Source organism: Rhodotorula toruloides, assembly GCF_000320785.1.
Source record: "Rhodotorula toruloides NP11 unplaced genomic scaffold Scaffold1, whole genome shotgun sequence".
In the NCBI taxonomy this organism is placed as follows: Eukaryota; Fungi; Basidiomycota; class Microbotryomycetes; order Sporidiobolales; family Sporidiobolaceae; genus Rhodotorula; species Rhodotorula toruloides.
The window spans coordinates 725,915-745,777 of record NW_015622961.1 but is presented as its reverse complement, the minus strand read 5'-3'; the positions used below and the strand labels follow the sequence as shown (position 1 = coordinate 745,777).

The 19,863-nt window shown below is 61.9% G+C and overlaps 8 protein-coding genes across 8 annotated transcripts; 3 read left to right on the top strand and 5 right to left on the bottom strand.

Annotated features, from left to right (window-relative positions):
• Positions 1-109: 109 nt before the first annotated feature.
• Positions 110-1,340, bottom strand: RHTO_00305 (Tat binding protein 1-interacting protein; the record flags this gene model as incomplete). The annotated part of the gene is made up of 5 exons (XM_016413989.1): positions 110-439; positions 539-609; positions 676-790; positions 918-1,048; positions 1,130-1,340. 5 exons carry the CDS (start codon positions 1,338-1,340, stop codon positions 110-112), a joined length of 858 nt encoding a protein of 285 aa, XP_016276996.1.
• A 584-nt stretch (positions 1,341-1,924) lies between these two features.
• On the top strand, positions 1,925-2,978 carry RHTO_00304 (butirosin biosynthesis, BtrG-like protein; the record flags this gene model as incomplete). Its single annotated transcript, XM_016413988.1, has 4 exons — positions 1,925-1,985; positions 2,065-2,333; positions 2,391-2,599; positions 2,654-2,978. The coding sequence occupies 4 exons, from the start codon at positions 1,925-1,927 to the stop codon at positions 2,976-2,978; spliced, it is 864 nt and encodes a 287-aa protein (XP_016276995.1).
• A 446-nt stretch (positions 2,979-3,424) lies between these two features.
• Positions 3,425-6,602, top strand: RHTO_00303 (protein-tyrosine phosphatase; the record flags this gene model as incomplete). The annotated part of the gene is made up of 5 exons (XM_016413987.1): positions 3,425-3,915; positions 4,026-4,501; positions 4,567-4,715; positions 4,783-5,841; positions 5,907-6,602. The coding sequence occupies 5 exons, from the start codon at positions 3,425-3,427 to the stop codon at positions 6,600-6,602; spliced, it is 2,871 nt and encodes a 956-aa protein (XP_016276994.1).
• A 640-nt stretch (positions 6,603-7,242) lies between these two features.
• Positions 7,243-10,600, bottom strand: RHTO_00302 (uncharacterized protein; the record flags this gene model as incomplete). The annotated part of the gene is made up of 19 exons (XM_016413986.1): positions 7,243-7,296; positions 7,365-7,415; positions 7,550-7,569; positions 7,875-7,944; positions 7,996-8,163; positions 8,223-8,255; positions 8,732-8,821; positions 8,866-8,904; positions 8,966-9,073; positions 9,132-9,272; positions 9,332-9,412; positions 9,473-9,658; positions 9,717-9,749; positions 9,811-9,990; positions 10,052-10,066; positions 10,125-10,193; positions 10,258-10,365; positions 10,422-10,481; positions 10,541-10,600. 19 exons carry the CDS (start codon positions 10,598-10,600, stop codon positions 7,243-7,245), a joined length of 1,566 nt encoding a protein of 521 aa, XP_016276993.1.
• Positions 10,601-11,072: 472 nt separating this feature from the next.
• On the top strand, positions 11,073-12,856 carry RHTO_00301 (translation initiation factor eIF-2B beta subunit; the record flags this gene model as incomplete). Its single annotated transcript, XM_016413985.1, has 7 exons — positions 11,073-11,075; positions 11,132-11,208; positions 11,275-11,420; positions 11,537-12,089; positions 12,151-12,255; positions 12,316-12,732; positions 12,796-12,856. 7 exons carry the CDS (start codon positions 11,073-11,075, stop codon positions 12,854-12,856), a joined length of 1,362 nt encoding a protein of 453 aa, XP_016276992.1.
• Positions 12,857-13,075: 219 nt separating this feature from the next.
• On the bottom strand, positions 13,076-14,937 carry RHTO_00300 (peroxisomal 3-ketoacyl-CoA thiolase; the record flags this gene model as incomplete). The annotated part of the gene is made up of 10 exons (XM_016413984.1): positions 13,076-13,117; positions 13,182-13,261; positions 13,331-13,517; positions 13,580-13,995; positions 14,055-14,158; positions 14,217-14,321; positions 14,383-14,476; positions 14,541-14,595; positions 14,657-14,754; positions 14,856-14,937. The coding sequence occupies 10 exons, from the start codon at positions 14,935-14,937 to the stop codon at positions 13,076-13,078; spliced, it is 1,263 nt and encodes a 420-aa protein (XP_016276991.1).
• A 673-nt stretch (positions 14,938-15,610) lies between these two features.
• Positions 15,611-16,447, bottom strand: RHTO_00299 (vacuolar-sorting protein SNF8/VPS22; the record flags this gene model as incomplete). The annotated part of the gene is made up of 1 exon (XM_016413983.1): positions 15,611-16,447. One exon carries the CDS (start codon positions 16,445-16,447, stop codon positions 15,611-15,613), a length of 837 nt encoding a protein of 278 aa, XP_016276990.1.
• A 242-nt stretch (positions 16,448-16,689) lies between these two features.
• On the bottom strand, positions 16,690-19,759 carry RHTO_00298 (component of oligomeric golgi complex 2; the record flags this gene model as incomplete). Its single annotated transcript, XM_016413982.1, has 9 exons — positions 16,690-16,975; positions 17,038-17,320; positions 17,375-17,573; positions 17,638-17,778; positions 17,859-18,179; positions 18,235-18,831; positions 18,886-18,997; positions 19,053-19,396; positions 19,475-19,759. The coding sequence occupies 9 exons, from the start codon at positions 19,757-19,759 to the stop codon at positions 16,690-16,692; spliced, it is 2,568 nt and encodes an 855-aa protein (XP_016276989.1).
• Positions 19,760-19,863: the final 104 nt, after the last annotated feature.

The following is a 19,863-nucleotide window of genomic DNA, read 5'->3' as shown; positions in this document are numbered from 1 at the left end:
TTGCTCTTACCCATCGACACTGTTCAGAATGTAAAAACATGTCTTGAATGCACATCGCTCGAGTGGATAGCGCACAGCGAAACGGAAAGCGAGCAACTACCGATCCTCCTCACTTGGCCGCTGCCGCCGCCATCTTCGCCTTACGCTTCATCTCCTTCTCGACCTCCTCCACTTTCTTCACCAACGTCCACGTCTCCTCCTCCTCCTCACCTCCATACTCACCACCAACTTCCTCCCAAACCTCGTCCTCCTGTCCCTTCTTCTTGTCGAAACCCTCCATCAACATCCCCTCGATTTCGAGGCAGATCTTGCGGCGCTTGCGGGCGAGGGTGAGGAGGGAGGTGTATTGCGCTGAGAGGGCGGAGAGGGCTGAGGCGGAGAGGGTGGGCGAGGGGTTCGAGGAGGCGGAGGAGGCGGCGGCGCGGCGGGCATCGATGGACTGCGTGAGGCTGGCGCACTGCGAGGCGGGTAGAGGAGGAGTTAGCGAGGCGAGGGAAGGAAGCGAGGAAGCGAAGAAGGACAGCCTTCTCAAACGTACCTTGGCCTCGAGACTCGCGACTAATCCGCTCAAGTCGCTGTTCCTCGGCGTCTTGAGTGCTTCAGCTTTGCCTGCGTACGGGAAGCGAGGGTCAGCGAGACGTGCCTTGGGCGGGAAAGGGAAGGACGAGGACGCACGCACGGCGAGGACCTTGACGTCCTCCTTGAGCTTTTCCTCCTCCTCGCGGAGAGCCTTGATCTGAGCATCGAGTTTATCTCCGCCTTCGCCTTCCTCGGTGAGCTCCTCGTCCTTCTGTGAACGCGCGAGCGAGGTCAGCTCGTCCTCCCTGCCCTCCCTCACCCAGCCTCGACCCGCGTTCCGCCCCTCGCGGATGCCCCGACAGCCTCGCGCCACAGCTGAAAGAGCTACGCGAACGCACCTGAAGCGGGCAATAAACCGTCGTCTTGCCAAACGTCTTCCCGCCAATCTCGCCCTTCTCGAACAAGCTCGCGAGCGCCTTTTGCGCCTGGGGCTTCGAGACGCGGTTCTTGAGGTTCGCGGAGATGTCGGCTGTGCAGCGCGCGAGGGCGGGAGGGAGTCAGTTGGGGGAGAGCGAGAGTGCGGACGGGTGGAGGAAGGGGAGGGACGCACTGGCGCCGTAGGGACGGTTCTGCTCGATGAGGTAGTTGAGGACCTGTTTGCGAGTGGGTGCGAGACGTGAGCGACCCGCGCGAGACTTCGAGTGACCGAATCCAGCGAGTTCGAGGGAGTCTGCGAGGAGGTCGACTGAGCGCAGCGGACGACTGACGAGTTCCTCTGCCTCGTCTCCCTTGACCGAGACGACTTTCTCCTTGGGTGGCATCGTTTAGCGAGGGCGTTTGAGGTGAGCCTTGTCAGCGAGTGAAGCGGAAGAAGCAGAGAAGGGAGGGCGAGCAAGGAGGGCGAGTTGGTCGTGGCGGCGACACAAGCGACCGTAAGGGTGGTCGTACAAGCACGAGCACGTCGGGAAGAGCAGCCAAGAGCCCCTCGTAGCCCGGTCAAGCGAGAGGAATACACCCGCCTCCCAGCTGAGCCTTCTCCTCGTCGTCCTTTCCCCTCTCATCCTGCCACCGCTCCCCTCAGACTCGTTGATCCGTTGGAGGGCAGCATCTCTAGGCCTCCCTCGGCTGATGCTGTCCGTCTGGATCCCCTGCTGCTCGGTCGCCGCTGGTCGCCCTCGCACCGGACAAGCCGCGGATCTTTTCGAGGAGGACGAGGGTGGTATGCAACTCTTTCGCTCGTTCTGCGCCACTCGCAACACCGTCTGCTGCCAGCCAGTGAACAGACGGAGGCCAACCCGGCATCGCCGCTTGCCGACGGACGGACGCTCCTCATCGTGTTCCGGATCCAATTTCGAGGAGTCCGCTTCGACTTCTTCTCGCTCGCTCGCTGCTCTGGCTGGACTGGATGATGGCGACTGACTCCGAACCGACTCGCTGGCTGTTGTTGTACGGCGCGCATCTGTACCGTACGTCCCGCTCTCACCTCGCCGACCTTTCTCTTCGCCGAACCCAACTCCGGGCATCCTGACGCTCCCTCTCGCACAGCTGCAAAGTTGAAGACAGTCCTAGGGGACGCACAACCTCTCTCCTCCTCCACCGTCTACACGCCCGACGCATTCCTCGCCTTCTCACTCCCCGGTATCCCCTTCCTCGAGCCCTGCTACGCGACCGCCCTCGTGCGTTCTTACAACGACTTTGGGTCGTGGGAAGGGAGGGAGAAGGATGGGCGGGGAGGCGGGGAGTATAGGAGGTGGGTGTGGGAGAGGTGTTGTCCTGGGATGGAGTATACGGGGGAGATGCCGCCTGCTCTCGAGGTGCGCGTCCCTTTCTCACTCTCCTTTCGAGAGCGCTTGCTGATGAGTGAGGAGCAGGGCATCGTCTACGAGCTCCGACCATCAGACTTCTCCGCCGTCGTCTCCCGCGCATGCGAGATCATCCCTACGCTCCCGACCGACCTCGTTACGGTTTCTTGCACGCGGTATAAGGATGGAGACCCCGCCAAGACGGTGGGAGACGTAGAGGCTAGTATGCTTGTCGTGAAGGGACAGGCGCACGAGGCGGGACTGCATCCGTCCCTTTCGTGAGTTGCCCTCCCCGTCGCTTCGTGAGCGTTCGAGCTGACGCTTGCACGCAGGTATCTCGCATTGATAGTCCGCGGCGCACACCTCAACACCCTTTCGCGGACCTACCTCGCGCACCTGACCCTCCTGCGCCCATTCGACCCCTCTCCCTCGCCCAAACCTTTCCTCGCCTCCCTGATTCGTCTCCTGCTCCTTCCCTCCTTCCTGTTCTTCCATCTCCCGGCGCGGATATTGGGCCTGCATGGATGGGGGAGGGTGGGCAGTTGGTTGACGGGACGGAGCGTGCGGGTCTTGAGGGCGCTCGAAGGGCGGGTGAGAGGATGGACGGGGAGTGGGTATGCGAATGAGGGGAGGGTCAAGCGGACGGCGGGGATGTAGACCTGGATATTGTTATCACGAGGGCGTGTCAAGTCGAGCTTTTCCAGGAGGAGAGAGGCCAGGAATCGCTCTCATTGGCTCCAACTCGCCGCTCGCTGAGTTTGACAAGACGCAGCTGGACAAGATTTGCACAAGGCTTGCGGCAGCGTGCTCGGTGTCGTTCTGCGCACCGTTGACATTCCATGCCGACTCGCGCCAGTTGGCGTCTTGACGCGTGCTGGACGAGGTGAACGCGCGAGATGTGGGTGCTGCAGGGCGTCGTGGGCGAGATGGGCTGGCTGGATAGCCTGCAGCAGTACCGCAGAGCAGTGATACGCTGTCAGAATACCCTCTTGCCGTGGTTGACCGCCGTGCTTGACGAGGCTCGAGAGCGAGACGCGTTGTGTGCTCGCTTCCTCTCTCGCTCTCGCCACTCACTCTGCTCACGGAGGGAGCAGCACACTGCCATGGACACTCTGCAGCAGCCTCTCGTGCACCTCCATCCACAGAGCCAGCGCACTCAGCAACCTGCACCCGCTCACTCGCCCTCGTCGTCGACCAACAAGTCCCCGCTCGCATCGACCCCCTTCTTCCCAGGATTCGACGCACTCTTGCGCACCACACACTCCCCAGAGACACACTCCACGCGCGCACACTCGCCTCCGAGCACCCAGCACACTCGCGCGACCCGTCCCCTCCCCGCATCTCACGTCGCGCCCGCTCACGGCCTCACCTCGCTCGACGCGCAGCTCTACCCGCTCTACTCGCTCGCGCCCAGTGCACCCGAAGTCAGGGTCCTCACCGCAGCCGAGTTTGCAGGCATCCACGACGACTACTCGCGCACTCAAGTCCCCGAGAACGAGCTGTTCCCCTGGTGCCATGGAGGCGCAGACATCCCGCACTCGCCTGCCGCGCACTACTTTGGATTCCCGAGGGGCAAGGCGGCCGAGACGCCCAGGTGAGCGCACACTCCGGCAATGTTGAGCGATGCGGACGGGCCTCTTCGCGCCTCGTCCCGCTCTTACTGTTGCGGATCGCGCAGCTGACCCAGCCCGCTCCCTCGCACAGCTACCGCGGCTTGACTGTCGTTCACGCGCCGCCTCTCCCCGCCCCGGCTCCGACGACCTCGCGCAGCCTCCTCCGCCGCGGCTTCACCTCGTCCTTCTCGTCCTGGTCGTCCTCCTCGAGCTCGTCCGCCACGCCTTCCTCCTCGAGCAGCTCGGGCTCTCCCTCCCCACCCCCTCCGGCAACCGCCACCTCACGCCTCGTCTCGTCCCTCGACGTTTCGGCCATCCTCACGACCCACCCCTCCGGCCGCACGACTTTCGCCCTCCCCAGCCCCGCAAACTTCGAGACCGTCAACCTCCGCCACTTCCGCCTCCAAGCTGCCAAGTACGCCACGATCAGCGATGTCGTCGTCTATGGCGAGAACGGGATCGACGAGAGCGTCGTCGACACGGCGCGCAAGGTGCGCGAGGCGATGGACCACGAGTTTGAGAGGCGCGGCGGGGTGGGCGTCAAGTACAACGTCTTTGTCATCTCTGGTGCGCACCGCCGGTCCCCTCTTGCCTGAGCGAAAATTGACGGAATTACCACCGCCAACTCGCAGACCCGTTCACTGTCTTCGAGCGCAACCACCCCGCCCTCGTCGCGATCGACTCGCACGGCTTCTCGCGCAACCGCCTCAACTTCTTCGAGCGCGAGCGCGAGGAGATGCGCGTGTTGACCGTTGCGAGCGAGATTGGCCCGAACGTCTGGGTGCGTTTGCCGCTCCCTCTCGCCCTTCTCGCGCTCGGACTGACGGGCAGTGGCGATGACTTCGCAGCTCGGAAACACGCAAGACGTCCCGCAGGCCAAGACGCGCGCGCGCCCGCTCTCGTCCGACTCGAACTCGACCATCCTCGACGACGGCAACCCTCTCTCGTTCGCGATCTGCGTCGAGGCGCACGACAGCGCTCCGATGATCACCTCCGACGTGCTTGGCGAGGCTGAGCACTCGCTCAATGTCCTCGAGGAACAGGGACAGGCTTTCGACGAGGTTGACCGCCTACTCGGGCCTGAGAACGAGGTCGTCGAGCAGAAAGTCACCGTCCTCCGCCCGCACGTCGACGACATTGTCCACCTCGAGTCGCTCTCGACCCCCGCGGCGTTGGGCAACTCGTCGCGCGCCCAAACGGCCTTTGTCGCGCAACTGGTCGACCTCGCCCTGTGGATTCGCTCGCAGTCCTCGCCAACCTCGACGTCGGAGGCAAGCCGCATCCCGCGCCGCGTCCTCCTCCACTGCGGAGACGGCTACACCGAGACGTCTCTCCTCGCTCTCGCGTACGTCATGCTCTCGCGCCGCTGCTCGGCGGCAGAAGCGTACCTCTGGCTCCAGCACGAGTGCGAGAGGAGCTTCTTCGTCTATACTGTCGACCGCGAGACGATCTTCAAGGTTGAGAGGCGCGTCAAGGAGGTGCTCGAGAAGGAGGACGAGGAGCAGAGGCTCGCGAGGAGGTGGGTTGCCGAGCAGCGTGCGGTCGCGGCCTTGGGGTTGCAGGGCGTGCTTGGTCACGGTGGCGGCGAGCAGGGCGACGACGAGCACACCGTGACGATTCCAGGCGAGTTTGGACAGTTGTCCAGCGCCGGGATGGGCCGCTCCGACTCGGGTTTCGTCGACTCGACGCCTGAGAACCCTCAGCAGCACCCGGGCGCCGGCCCCGTCCTCGACGACAAGACGTACGCCGCGCTCGAAGAGGAGGCGGAGCGCATCGAGCTTGAGCTCGAGGAGCAGAGTGGCGCGCTCGTCAGGCGCGAGATGAGGCGCGCGAGTCCCGAGACGGACGCGTGGTTCTTTGGACCGACATTCGAGGGACACTTCCCGAGTCGTATCTTGCCGTACCTTGTGCGTTTCCGCTCTCCTTCGCTGCGAAGGACGATGTCGCTGACCTTGGCCTTGTCGTGATACAGTACCTCGGCAACGTCAACCACGCTTCGAACGCGCTCATGCTCAAGGCTCTCGGCATCACGCACGTCGTCTCGCTCGGCGAGTCGGCGCTCCACCCGCCGCCCAAGTCGCTCACCGACCTCACCTCGCTCTTCCGCGGCAACTCGTCGAATTCGCCTGCGACCAACTCGCTCTGGGTCGAAGAGCGCCTCGGCAACATCGCCGTTCTCGACATGAAGAACGTCGCGGACGACGGCATCGACTCGATCCGCCCTTGCATCGACGAGGCGCTCGCGTTCATCACGCAGGCGCGCGACCAGGGTGGCAAGATCCTCGTCCACTGCAAGGTGGGCGTCAGTCGCTCGGCGTCGATCGTCATCGCCCACTTGATGCACGACGTTGGCCTCGACCTCGCGAGCGCCTACCTCGTCACCCGCTCGCGCAGGCTCAACCTCCTCGTCCAGCCCAACTTGCCGTTCATGGCCGCCCTCCACGCCTTCGAGGGCGAGCTCCTCGAGCAGCGCGAGCAGCAGCTCGCTGCCCGTCGCAACTCGGCTGCGTCGGCGTCGTCGGTCGGCAGCAAAAGCCTGTACGACGAGGACGACCTCGTCGATTCGGTCCAGAACCTCGGTCGCGCCGGCCTCAAGCGCAGCAACCGCCTTCATTTCAGCTTCCTCTGCGCCGAGATCGCCCGCCTCAATGAGCGCTTCCTCTGCTGAGGAACGCCCCTCCCCGAAAACGCCTCGACTCCGAGGCGACTCCTTTATTCCGACCATGCGCATCTCCCTCTCTACACTCCTCGATACAGTCTACACACGACCTGATACAAGCATCCGGCGTCGACGTCCGTTCCGCCGCCGTTCAAGCATCGTCACGACCTTTCCCTACACTCACCACCTAGCATCGCTTCACGACCCTCCCATCCCTCGAGATACCCCCTACACGCATACACTCCCTCTCGCATCGCCTTTCATCCTCTCTCTCTCTCCCTTGTGCCCTACGCATTGACGTCCGTGTATCCCTCTCCGCGCCACGATTGCCTTCGACTGTTTCTGTGCCACTTCCGCTTGACCTTGTCGCGCTTCACGAGCTTCGTTCTTTCTGTGCATTGTACCCCTCCGTTCATGGCCCGCGAGCTTTCCAGCGAGAATAGAGGATCGGGAAAGCGTGTTGCGAAGGTCGTGCCGAGTGCGTACACCCTCACCACCTCACTCTGTGCACCTCGGAGACTCGGAAAGGCAGAACTGGATGCACGAATGCCGAAGGAGTGAGCTGAGTGCGATCCACATAGTTCATTCCCGCTAGAGAGCCCTCCCCCCGTGGTCATGCATTCCTCACCAATCCGCTCCGCACGCTTCATCACGCTTCATCCTCGTCAAGAAACCTCAGAATGTTCTCGCCTGCAGTGAGGGGCTGCGAGGCGGGCGAGCGCAAGGCGTCAGAAGAACACAGGCGGGAACAGCAGAGTTGGTCGGACGTACGTTGCCGGTCTTCCTCAGCTCATCCATGAACAACTTGTAGTAATATTTGAGCTTCGATGCAACGGGTCAGTAAACGCCTGCGAAGGCCGAGAGAGGGAGCGCGACGCACTACTCGCGCTCTATCGCGATAACGTCTCGCGCGCCGTGCAAGCACGTTCAGGTAGTCAGCCTTGTAGTACACGTACCTCGGACTTGACGGATCCAGCTGTCCTCGACGAGAGTAAGCCAAAAGTACATCGTCGCACGAGCGGAAAGAAGTTGACGTGCAGGAGCGGTTGTGAGGTTGGTAGAGCGGATCTCACCGTCATGCCCCAGCAAGTAACTCTTGCTAAGTTGATGAGCAAGCGCCTCTCCAGGGCGTTCGCTCCCAACGATTCGCCACGCAACAGTGTGAGCCTGGACGATACGCCATGCGATCTGCAGCGATAAGGCGTCAGTCTTTGGGCCTGCAACTCATGAGTGGGAGGCATCTCACCGCTTCGGCAGAATGCGAATCCCCGTGCGACGCACTTGGCTCGACACGCGCCAGCTCGCGTCTGAACTCGCCAGGCTCGAGCAAGCATCGCTGCACAATGAGCAGCTGTCCATTTTGTCAGTACAGAATTCCCTCGCAGCCTTGCTCAACGCGCACCCGAACCCATTTGTGTGCGTCAAGTTTCCCCTCAACGAGGGTGTCGACAAGGTCCGCAAGACGTTCGGCTTCCTCGTCTGTCGGTTCGACCGGCGGGAAAGCGGCGAGAGCTTTGGCTCTAGCATCTTGGATGTCGCGCTCGAGGCAGCTCTGCAGCACAGATGCCGCCTGCTCAGCAAGAGGCGTCAGCTAAAGACCAAGCCGAAGCGAGCGAGCAGAGAACCTACCGCGGATGGGAGGTCCCGCGTCTCGTCCCGACTCTGCGTGAAGACCTGCGTAGTGAGTAAGAGCGGGCAAGGGATGGCGTTGGTTGCGGGCCCACCTCGCTCCCCTCCTCGCAGTCTCGAGTGCCGAGTCGGCGACCGCCGGGAAAGAACCGCCGCAAAGACATGCCACCAAACGCACAATCTCCGCGCTGGGTAGGAGCAAGCGATACAATGAAGCGGAAGAAGCGCAAGACGATGCGAGGGCGAAGAGGCGAAGGAGGAGGCGAGGAAGAGGTCCGTCGGAGGCCGCGGATGAAGAGAACGTGCGTCTCGTCTTCTGACTCTGCTGCCCGAGCAAGAATAGCGCACATTCGGCGCAGATGGAGAGACGGCAACGATGCAGTGCAGCGCTAGCCGAGTACGCCTCGCGGGCGGTCCATCACGGGACGCCTGTGCACCTGTGCCGGAAGATACAGCTTCAGCGGGACATCCTGAGCTGGGCAAGCGGCTTGAGTGCTGAATTGACGTACTTGAGTAATCTGCGCTCGTCCTGCCGGGGCCAGAGAGGCGAGAGTCTCCTCGCCGGCTTTGACGGGCTGCACGGGCAGAGCAGGCGGATCCTGCGGTCAGCCCACGGTACGGCAAGCGCGAGCTGTATACGTACATTCAACTCGGATACAGTGGCGCGCAGGTACTTGCGCATCTGTGCGAGGGGAGGTAGGAGGTCAGCCGAGGAGGCGGAAAATGCGGGTGAAGCAACAAACCGTGGCGGCAAGTTGCTCGTCAGGCAGGTGCAGGCGAACAAACTGGCGCGCGATTTGACAGGCATTGTACGTCTTGAAGTAGACGAAAGTGACGGAATTTGCCGCGAGCTAAACACTCGAGGCGGCGTTAGCCGATGTCGCCTGGAGAAATGACTCGCAAACTCACCTGGATGTTCTGCAGATTGCCCTCCGCGACCTGATGCGCCGTGTTCGTGAAGAAAGACTGGCACAGAGTGGCGCGCAGTTTCTCCGGGCTCGACGCAATGCCTTCGGCAATGCGCTCCGCTGTACGTACGGCGAATTTGACCTGACGAGATCTGGAGGTCAGCTCATGCCCCGTTCAACGGAGAGGAGAGACCGATGCACCTCGCCGTATGACCCTGGTTCGGCATGCGACATGCCTGCGAACCTGTCAGGGTGCCGGAGGCACTGAAGAGCAATCTCGGCCTGCAATCAGCCGCAAGAAGTCAGCTTGGATCCACGAAGAAGACCTCAGGTCCATCTCACTTTGATCCACTCGTGCAACTCCTCCTCGCAGTACTCGATGCCACCATGCGAAGTCAAGAGCTGCACGATCTTGCGATTTTCCTCCTCGAAGGACATCTCCTCCGTCGCGGATCGGAATGCGCGCGGGAGTCCATCGAATAGCTCGTAGCGCTGCTGGGCGAGACGAGCGAGCTGCGTCTTCATGGCCTGCCAAGATTGTTCATCAACAATGTCGAGCAACAGCGAGGGACACAGGCAAACGCACTTCTTCGGCCAACTCCTTCTTCGCCACTTCGTCCTGTAGATGAAGAGTCGGTCACTGCACTCCTGCATGTCCCTCGAGAGGAAGCGAGACGGACCAGCCGGTGAATCTCGTCCCCCAACTCTTCGATGCGTCGCTGTTCGAGGTAGGCGCGCTTCTCGTAGTCGTCGGGCCTGACGTCGGGAAGCAGCCTCTTGACGAAGCTCTGTAGACGCGGCTTGAAGAGCTGGAGATGGTGCTCCTCTTGGTCGAGAATCTGCACCGGGATGCGGACATTCTGGAAGGTGGCGGATCCTGGTCAGTAGAGAGGCGGTTGAGCTCTCGAACGGCGCGCTTACGTGGAACGTCTTGGACTGCCGGGCAGACTTTGGTCAGCGTGGTCTGCGGCGTACAAGCGGTGAGCGAGCGCACCTGCGGCGCGAAGTCATTGTACTCTCGCATCATCTTGCGGTCGTCGTGAAGGCGCTTCACAGCCTCATCCTATCTTCGACTCGTTAGACCCAAGCTTGTCCAGTCGGCGGCGAGAAGCGAAGGAGGTACGCACGTCGTGCTCCTGCAACGCCTTGGCGACGTCTTGCGCGTGCTGGTCGTGCATCTCACGGAGCACGTCCTTCCGAAGATCATCCGGCACCGCGCCCCTCATCCCCATGGCCTGCGGAAATAGACGAATGAGGGTGGGTCGAAGGTGAGCGATCCGACCACGCTCACTCGTCGAGCATGCTCCTTCGAGACGTCACCGGCCGAGGGCGGTGGCGAGAGAACTGTGTGCTGCGCAGAGAACCTCGGAATATGAGCCAAAGACGCTGGCAGGAGGTGAAATGGCTCACCCCCTCCTTCTCGAGCCGGGTGCGAGCTCTAGCAGTTGAGTCGAAGATCGAAGGCGTCATCGCAAGTTAAGCCTAGATGATAAGCAGCAATGCGCGGAAGGAATGGCGAGCAGGTTGAGGGCGAAGGAAGAGAAGGAAAGAGGAGAGGGACGGGCGAAAGCAACCTCCGTCGGATGCCGCGGACCCTGATAAGACAGCAGACAATGCAAAGACAATGGGTTGTTACGCCAGTGTGCCGCTTTTCACTGAGCAGCGACACCGTCTGTCGTCTGTCGAGGCGATGTGGGCAGCGGCGTGAACGAGAGAACGGACGTGGACGGTCTGGTTGAGCCGGGCGAGGGTGTGCAGTCGTTGGTACTGGTCGAACGGGCTTGTGTAAGCATCTCTACCAGCCCGTCAAGCGTGGCGTGAGCAGCATCAGTGAGCGGTCGAGGTCGAAGAAGTGGAGAGCGAGCGGGTCGACCTCTCCACGAACGCTCTGCCGCTCTGTTGGACTTTATAGCTTGCTGAACGAGTCAGAACAGGCTCAGAGATGGTACGTCAGCCGCCCCAGCCTCCCACGCGCCATGCTGACGCCGTTTGCACCCCCAGGCCCTCCTCACTGAATCCGTCTCGAAGCCAAACGTACACAAGCGCATCGATGCGTTGGCTGTGAGGCTCAGGCGACGGTGAGCACCCCTTCTAAGCTTGCCAAGCCGTTCCGCCCCGCTCACACGCTCGTCGTCGCCGCGCAGACAGCTCATCGGTTCGCGCGAGGTTGCGCTCGAAGTCGTCCGCCTCTTCCGCGACGTCGTGGCTGGAGCGCGCTTCAGTCCGTTCGATCAGCTATTGGCCCATCTGGAGGAGATTGGACGGGTCTTACAGGATGCTGGGCCAAAGGGTGAGTCAAGACCGCTTCCTCTTCCCTTTCTCTCGGAGGTGAACGATGCACAAACGGGTACTGGGGGCGTATTCCAACCTCATGGGCTCGAGACTGATCTGCTCGAGGTCCCGCAGAACTCGTCGTGACCAACATGACCCGCCGAATCTGCATGCTCATTCGCGAAGAGTACCAGACGGCTCTCTCGAACCACCTGGCCGAGACTGGCGGACCAAGCGGCGCGCAGACGCCGATACAGGTGCCGCAGACGCCGTCCCTGAATCAGGAGTTGAGCGGGACGTTCATGACGGAGCAGGACTTGCCGATCAAGTCGAGCGGGGCGCTCGGCAGCATCTTCGACTTGTTGGGTCACAAGTCTGCCATCGACGGTGTCGGACGAGCTTCGTACGGCTTCGCATCTGCCGACAACTCGCCCACCGCTTCGACATCCAGCACGCCCATCCAGTCGCCTTCTTCCTCCCAAATTCTCCAACGACCATCACCCGCAACTTTCAACAGCAACTTTGCCTCCTACATGAGCGACGGCGACCAGTCACGAGAAGAGGTCTTCTCGCGGAGAAGCTACCACCTGAAGCCCGTATTCATCGAGGCGATTCAGGAGCTCATGGACGAGGTTGAGACGACGTATCGCAGTGTGGGCGAGCAGGCTCTCGACCACATTCACCCTGGGTGCGTATGCGTTCCGGCACGGGCTCGAGAGAAAGCTCGCTGACTTGCGTATTCTTCGCAGCGAATTCATCTTGACTATCGGCCACTCAAAGACGGTCGAGGCGTTCCTGAAGAATGCGGCGCGGAAGCGCAAGTTCACCGTCATCTGTGCCGAAACGGCTCCTTCGTGCGTTGAGTCGCCTTCGCGAGGAATGGCAGCCGTACTGACGCTCTCGGACTCCCCCAGCTTCTCCGGCCGCGACGCAGCAGTCGCCCTCTCAGCCGCCGGCATCCCCACGATCCTCATTCCCGACTCGAACATCTTTGCCCTCCTCCCTCGGTGCTCGAAAGTCCTTCTCGGGCCCCACGTGATCCTGGCGGACGGCGCACTCCTCTCCATCACGGGCTCGCTCCCGCTGTGTCTCGCAGCGAACAGGATGCGCGTACCGGTTGTGGCGGTAGGAGGGATGTTCAAGTTTAGTCCGGTGTACCTTGGAGAGGCGGATTGGGGGATGAGGGATTTGGGAAGTCCCGAGGAGGTGCTCAAGTCGACGGAGGAGTGTGTTGCGGAGCGAGGCGGAGACGAGTTGGACGAGACCGAGGTGTTGAACCCTTACTACGACGTCGTGCCAGCCGAGATTGTCGACTTGTACATCAGCAACCTGTGCGTTAGCGACCCTTTCACCACCTTTCAAACCGCTGACTGACGGCTTTGATTCTTTCGCAGCGGCGGACACCCCTCGTCCCTCCTCTACCGACTGCTGAACGACATGTACGGCTCGTCATAGCGCTCGTGCAATGCCCAGCAAGTCTCTCGCGCCTGCGTTGGCGGCGGGGGCTCTTCTTCCACCCTGCTTTGCAGTCGCTAGACTCTCGCGAACCTCGTCGCGCCAGATGCTGTGCAACAAACTGCTTGCAAAGACAACCGAAGAGAACGACCAACGAAAGAGGAACACGAGGCGAATGATACACAAACTGAAAGAACCCTATCAGCGAGACGAGGCGGTTTATTCGGCGACAAAGACGGCCGCGGCGCCCATTCCGAGACCCTGCACATGACGATCCGTGTGAGTGAGAGAGTAGGAGGGAAGGAGAAAGAGGCGGGGGACGCACGATGCACATCGAGGTGACGAGGATCTTGCCGCCGCGACGGCGGATCTCGTGGAGACCGGTGGCGATTTGGCGTGCACCAGCTGCAAAGTACTCCGCAATACATCAGCGAATGCTCAGGGGAGGAAGAGAGGTTGAGACGCGTAACGCACTGCATCCAAGCGGGTGACCAAGCGCGATCGCGCCGCCCTTGACGTTGACCTTGTCATGCGGCAAACCGTAGATGTCGATGCAGTACGAGAGCATCGACGCGAAGGCCTCGTTGACTTCGAAGAGGTCGACGTCGTCTTTGGTGATGCCGCAGCGCTCGAGGACTTTGGGGATTGCAAAGGCGGGACCCTGCGCGCGTTTGACGAGGTCAGTGAGGGTGAAGAAGGGAGTGGGAGCGGGAGGAGACGCACGATGCCCATGATGCGAGGGGGAAGACCCGCGACCGAGGTAGCGACGTGCTTTCCGAGGATCTCGAGTCCAAGTTCCTCCGCCTTGCGACGGGTCATCAACAAGACACCCGCAACACCGTCGGTGATCTGACTCGCGTTTCCACCCGTAGTCGTCCCGTTCCCCCACTGCGGGAACGCCGCACGAATCTTTCCAAGCGCCTCCTTCGTCGTACCCGGTCGGATCCCGTCGTCCTTGGTGACGAGGACTTTTTGGCGCTGGGGCTTCGAGTCGGACGAAGCGGACGGCGCGGAGGGAGCGACGAGAGCCTCGATGGGGAGGATCTCCTTGTCAAAGAGGCCGGCGGCCTGCGCCTGGGCGGCGCGCTGCTGAGAGGCGGCGGCGAGCTCGTCCATCCGTTCGCGGGTGATGTTGAAGTCTGCGCGTTGGGGAGAGTCAGCACGTGAAGCGAGGGAAGGAAGAACGCAGAGAACGCACCCTTTGAGACGTTCTCCGAGGTCCAGCCCATCGGGTACTGAGTGTCCTTGGCGACAGGGTGAGCGAGGACCTCCTCAGCGAACGAGTCGGCACCGCGGTCCGGACTGTGCGAGCGTCTTCGTCAGCGGTTGGACAGAAAGAAAGGGAAGGAGGGAAACACACGTCGCAGACATGCTCTCGAATCCGACGGCAAGACCGATCTCGATCTCGCCGTTGCGGATCTGGTTCGAGACGTTCTGGACAGCCATCAGGCCGGACGAGCAGAAGCTGCGCGCAAGCACACACCGTTAGTTCTCGCGCAAGGAGAAAAGGGGAGGGGAGGACGAACCGGTTGATGATCTGGAGAGGGACAGTCTCGGGGATTCCAGAGGCGATCTGAGCAGCGCGAGCATCGTAGGGAGCCTTTGGCGGGAGGACGGTGCCTGTACGAGACGTGCGTGAGCTGGGGTTTGTCAGCCGCGGAAGGAAGGGAAAGTCCAGACGAACCGACAGAGATGTCGCCGATGAGGGCCGGGTCAATCTTCATCTCGGGGATGGCTTTCTGCGTGCGCGGTGTCCTGTCAGTGGTACTCTTTCGAAAGCGAGTGCCGGTCAAAACGCACCTTGAAGAAGGCGATGAGGAGTTCCTGGACGCTCATGTCCTTGAAGCCGCCCTTGCGGGCCTTCTGCAGGGGCGTGCGGACAGCCATGGTGATGACAACTGCGTTCGCGCATCGTCCGGGGTCAGTCTGAGTGCCCGGAGAATAGGGCGCGAGGTGCGGGTCGCGAGTGGGGATGGGAGGGGTGGGAAGGCGGGCGCACCATCGTCGGGGCTCTTCTTGAGGAGCTTGCTCTTTCCGGTTCCGCGGATCGAGTCGATGGTGGATGAGATGAGGCCCGACATGGTTGTGCTGTGCGAGTCTGTAGTGTGCGGGGAGAGCGGGAGCGAGATGGGGTGGCGGTTGTTTGAGCGGGTGTGGGAGCTGACGAGTGCTGGTGCTGTAAGAGTGGTAGTAGCCCTGTGAACAGTAACAAGAGTGAAGAGAGAGAAGGAGAGAAAGAGAGAGCGAGCCCGGAAGTGAGCGAGCCGGCAAGCGGCAAGTCGAGCGAGTGCCGGGTTGGCCGCTGCCGGACTCCGCCTCAGCCAAACTCGACAAGCAGCGCGGCTCGGCTTCCACTCCAAGATGACTACACCAGTAAGCGACTCCCGGTGGGATGCCGAACAGCCGGGCGACCCTCTCTCGACTTTCCTCACACGAACCGCGGGAACAGACGCAACGCCTCACAATGGCTCGAGTGGTCCAGCTGGGGCGCAATCGTGCACTTGTGCAGCCTATGCAGCCGACGAGCAATTAGCAGACGCGCGGAAGCCGAGGCGAGGACGACAGGGGAGGCTTTGGTCAGGATGCTGCGTCTTCGAGCGTCGCATGAGGAGGACGTGCTCGATTGCGTAGGCGAGGTATGGCGACAACAACATCGTGCAATAGATACGGACGAGACTGCGAGCAACGACGAGTGTCAGCCAGACCACAGCGGAGCAGAGGAAAGACTTGAACATACGAGAGGAACGGCAAGGGCTACTCCATGACGAACAGGCCAGGAGCGTAGTAGTCTCGTTGGACATAGACCGCATCCCCAGCCTGCTCGTCGACCCAGAGCATCCCATCATCCATCACCGCCTTCTCGAGCGCCCTCTCGACCCTCTCGACATCCCACGCCGCGCCTTCCCTCCCCGTATACTCGCGCAACTCCTCCGCCGTCACTGCTCCGCGTCTCGTACTCCCCGCAGCTTCAACAGCCACGAGCGAGTCGCGGTCCAGCTGGCCTGGAGAACACCGCACGACCTTCTTCGACCCGACGGTGAGGATGGTGTAGCCGCATCCGAGCGGTTCGAGCGCCTCGATCGCGCGCTGGACGTCGGCTTCTGTGATCTCCGACGAGGTAGTCGTCGGCGTCGCTTCGAGAGGCGTAGGACCGGCCGCCTTGGGCGCTCCAACCGTCTTGACATGCTTCCCGCTCCTCAACTTCTGCACCTCCCTGATCACCTCATCGAGCGCAACGAGCCCTCCTCCCCTCTCCCTCGCCCTGAGACAAACATCCACGACCTGCACCCCGAGCGCATAATACCAATCCGTCAAGCCCATCTTATCCCACAGGCCCTTCGATCCGCCTCCGAGCGGGTCTACACCCAGTTCGGCGCAGAGAGCGGAGAAGTGTGTCCGGAATTCGGGGTTCGAGAGGATCTTGGCGCGGTGGTGGGAGGAGAAGCGTGAGAGGGCGGATTGGAAGGTCGAGAGTTGCGAGGAGAGCGTCGAGGCTTGTTGTGCGGCTAAGGAGGTGCCGAGCGTGGTGTAGTGGTCCGCCGAGTCGAGGTGGCGCTGTAGCGAGCTCAGACCGGCTGCTCGGCGGGCCATGGTGAGTGGTAGAGTGAGGAGACGAGGGTCAAGGTGTGTCGGGCGATGAGGTGGGGAGGGTGGTCGACAACGACGAGCAGGGCTGCCAGTAGCGTGAGGGCGATGTAGACGGTCTGTGAAAGCTACCGCCGAAGCAAGCCGAGCGAAAGAGAGCGCTGCGGAAGTCACCTCGCTCTCCTGGACGAGGCGAACTACGACGAGATCAACATCGCACGACAGCATGCCGGCACAACCACTCGAATCTACTTCTTCCCCTCTTCGTCCTTGACCTCCCCCGCCGCGGCCCTCCTCAGCGTCCTAAACGCCTCACATCCCTCGACATCCACGCCCAACTCCTCCGCGTCCTTCGCAAGCGTCTCGACGTCCAGCTGCATCTGCATCTTGACGCGGTCGTCGTCCGATGAACCGTCTTCAGCTCCGGTCGACGCGGTGGCGGCCCGGCCGAAGAAGGAGAGCCCTTGGCGGCCTTTTTTGAGCCACCGGAGAGAGTCTTCCGTCTTCTTTTGCGTCGAGAGGATGGACGTGTAGCTGCGCGCACAGACGCCTCGTCAGTCCGCGCTCCTCCAAAAGAGCAGAGAACCTCGACTCACCGCCCCGCAATGTCCTCCACCACAACCGTTGCCAACCTCCTCCTCAACTCCACCTCCACCACCCTTCCTGGTCCACCAAGATACGCTCTCACCTCCTTGAGGATATTATGCACAAAGTAACTCGGCTCTGAAGGGCCTTTGCGAGTACTGGCGCGCACTTGGGACGCGACGGACCGGACGAGCTTGAGGTGTTCGGCGCAGCGCTTGATGAGGATTGTGGTGATCTGGGAGGAGAGGGAGGGAACGATGGCGGTTACGGAGGAGAGGGAGTCGCGCATGATGTCTGGACGGCGAGAGTCAGCAAGCGGTTTCGAACGAAGAGAATGTGTGAACGTACCGCCCGCCTCGTCCCGCCCGTCCGCCGGCAAGCGACCCTTGATCCTCTCCTCAAACAAATCCAACACCTTCCGCTCCATCGTCTGCGCATCCGCTATCAGCACGGTCAGCTGTCGCAGCGTCGTCTCCTCCGAGACTTCGTCGTTGACTGGGGCTGGGCCGGGGGTCGCTGGTCGACTGTTGCCGGCTGAGGCGGCGAGCTGTACGCGCGACTGTCAACACTCGACAGAGAGAGAGAAAGGCAGGGAAGAGGCAGATGCTCACTCGACTTCGGTCGCCATCGAACGAGGCTCGACTGGCGGGACTGCCAGGCGCTGCTGCGGCGAGGTTTGCGGACGAGGCGCTCGTAGGCAAGACGTATCGCGGGACTCGGTCGTTGAGCCATGTGCGGTACCGGCTGACGATCTACGTTGGACAAGACGTGGGGTCAGCATGCTTGAGACGGCGAATCTCGCGAGCGCGCAGAGCAGGACCCTCGAAAGCACCTGCAGCGTCAACCTCCAGAACCTTCCCGCCAACTCCTCCAGCCACACATCATCGTCCCAGCACCTCCTCAACGCCTTGAACGCCGCCTCACTCTCGCTCATCACGAACCCCTCCGCCCCTCCTCCGCTCGCTTGACCGACTTCGAACGCTCGCTCGACGGAGGTGACGGCGTCTTTGAAGCGGAGCTGGAAGTAGACTGGGAGCTGGAAGCGCTTGAGGAGGGTCGTGTAGGTTGAGTGGGATCGGAGAGAGGTCAGGCGAGCGAGCGTGGGCGAGAGCGACTCAATGCGTGAGACGAAGGCGGTCGTGAGGAGGTAGTTCTGCGCAAGAGACGTCAGCTGCCGATCTTATGCGCATCATGACCGGCGCGCGCACCTGATGGAACACCGTTGGTCGACCAGCAGCGTAGATGACGCCTCCCAGCTCGCCCATCAATGCCGTTCCGATCTCGTCAAACAAGACGTTCGTCAAGATCTCGAAACCTTCCACCTTCTCCGCCTCGCCGCCTGTGGATGCCGCACCATCTGAGTCGATTCTTCGCCGGTCGGGCTGAGTCACCAGTACCCGCTCAGCGACGTCAAGTAGGACCCCGCAGTCGTGCGAGACGAATGCGAGGATGCGGTTGTAAAGCGCGGTGAGAGGCGCGGCATCCGTTCCTTCTCGGTGTGCTGGAGGAACTCCAATGTGTTCGATGCGGTACGGTGGAGGAACATGAGCCGGATGGGACGAAAGAGCGGCAGAGTCGGATGGAGGGGAGAGGGCGTCGCGGTGAATGGCGTGTTTGACGAAGGGGCGGGCGACGTCTCGTCGCACGATGTCTTCGACTTGCGAGACGAGACCGAGGGAGAGGAAGGTACGGAGTGCGATGGTGAGCTCTTCTCGGTATGTCGGGGTCGAGGGAGAGCCGGCAAGGATGGCGGAGAGGAGGGAGGAGAGGTCGGTTCGCAGGGCGGAAGTAACGCGATCGATGCGCTGGAGGTCGAGAGTCAGCTTTTGTGCAAAGAAACAGAACATGCTGGAGCTTACAGGCTGAAGAGCCTTGACAAAGGGAAGGTCGCCTGCTCGTTCGACAAGGTACAGCATGTGAGTGTATTCGCTCGCTATCCGCTCTAGCCGCTTCGCTGGCGAATCCACAGCGCTGTGCGAAGTAAAGGTCAAGCCGTTGCCCGGCAGAGAAGAGAGAGCGAACACACAGGTCAAGACTCCTCGACTTGTCCCCCTCGCCAGCCGGCTTTAACAAACCCTCCACCTTGTCGACGGCCTCCTCTGTCGCCAACAGTCTCCGCATCATGGCTTTCATCTCCCGGACCTCCTTCCGCTCGTCCAGGACGCCGCTCATCTCGCTTCGCATGTCCTCCAACTCGTCCTTGACGCGCATGACTTCCCCTCGAACGGAGAGAACGGGTCGGCGGATCGTGGCGAGCGATTGGGAGACTGCGGCATGCTTGAGACCGAGCGAGAGACCGATGAACGCCTCGTACTCCTCGTTGATTACGCCGACGAGGGAAGTTCGAAGAGTCGCGAGGTACCCGCGGAGCTGCGGGCGGTGAAAGGGCAGTCAGTACAAAGCCAAAGACTCGCCGTAACGGCTAGAAAGCCGCCTCGAGCTACTCACCTCGCTCCGCAGGTCGTCGAGTGGGGTATGTCGGCGAGCGAGCAGGAACTCGCTCGCATCAAAGTCGTCGCCCGCGAGGGCTTCGTGGCTGAGCGGTGGCGCGCTCGGGAGGTCCACCTGCCCCTCTACCGCCGCTGAAAGATCCGCCGTCGAGAGCACAGTCGTGAAACTCGGGCGATGCGACAACGCTGGCTTGGAGGGCGGCGAGAGCGTCGCTGGCCGGCTGGGGGAAGTTGTCGCTGGCTGTGCCGGGTTGAATGGGTCCTGAAGCGCGTCCCCGGCCATCTCTGCCAGCGAACGGCGCAACGAGGCCGTCGTCGTTCCCGCCCAACCTTCATCCCGACACCTCTCTCGCCTGTACACCTCGCTTCGCTCACGGTGCTGCTGTC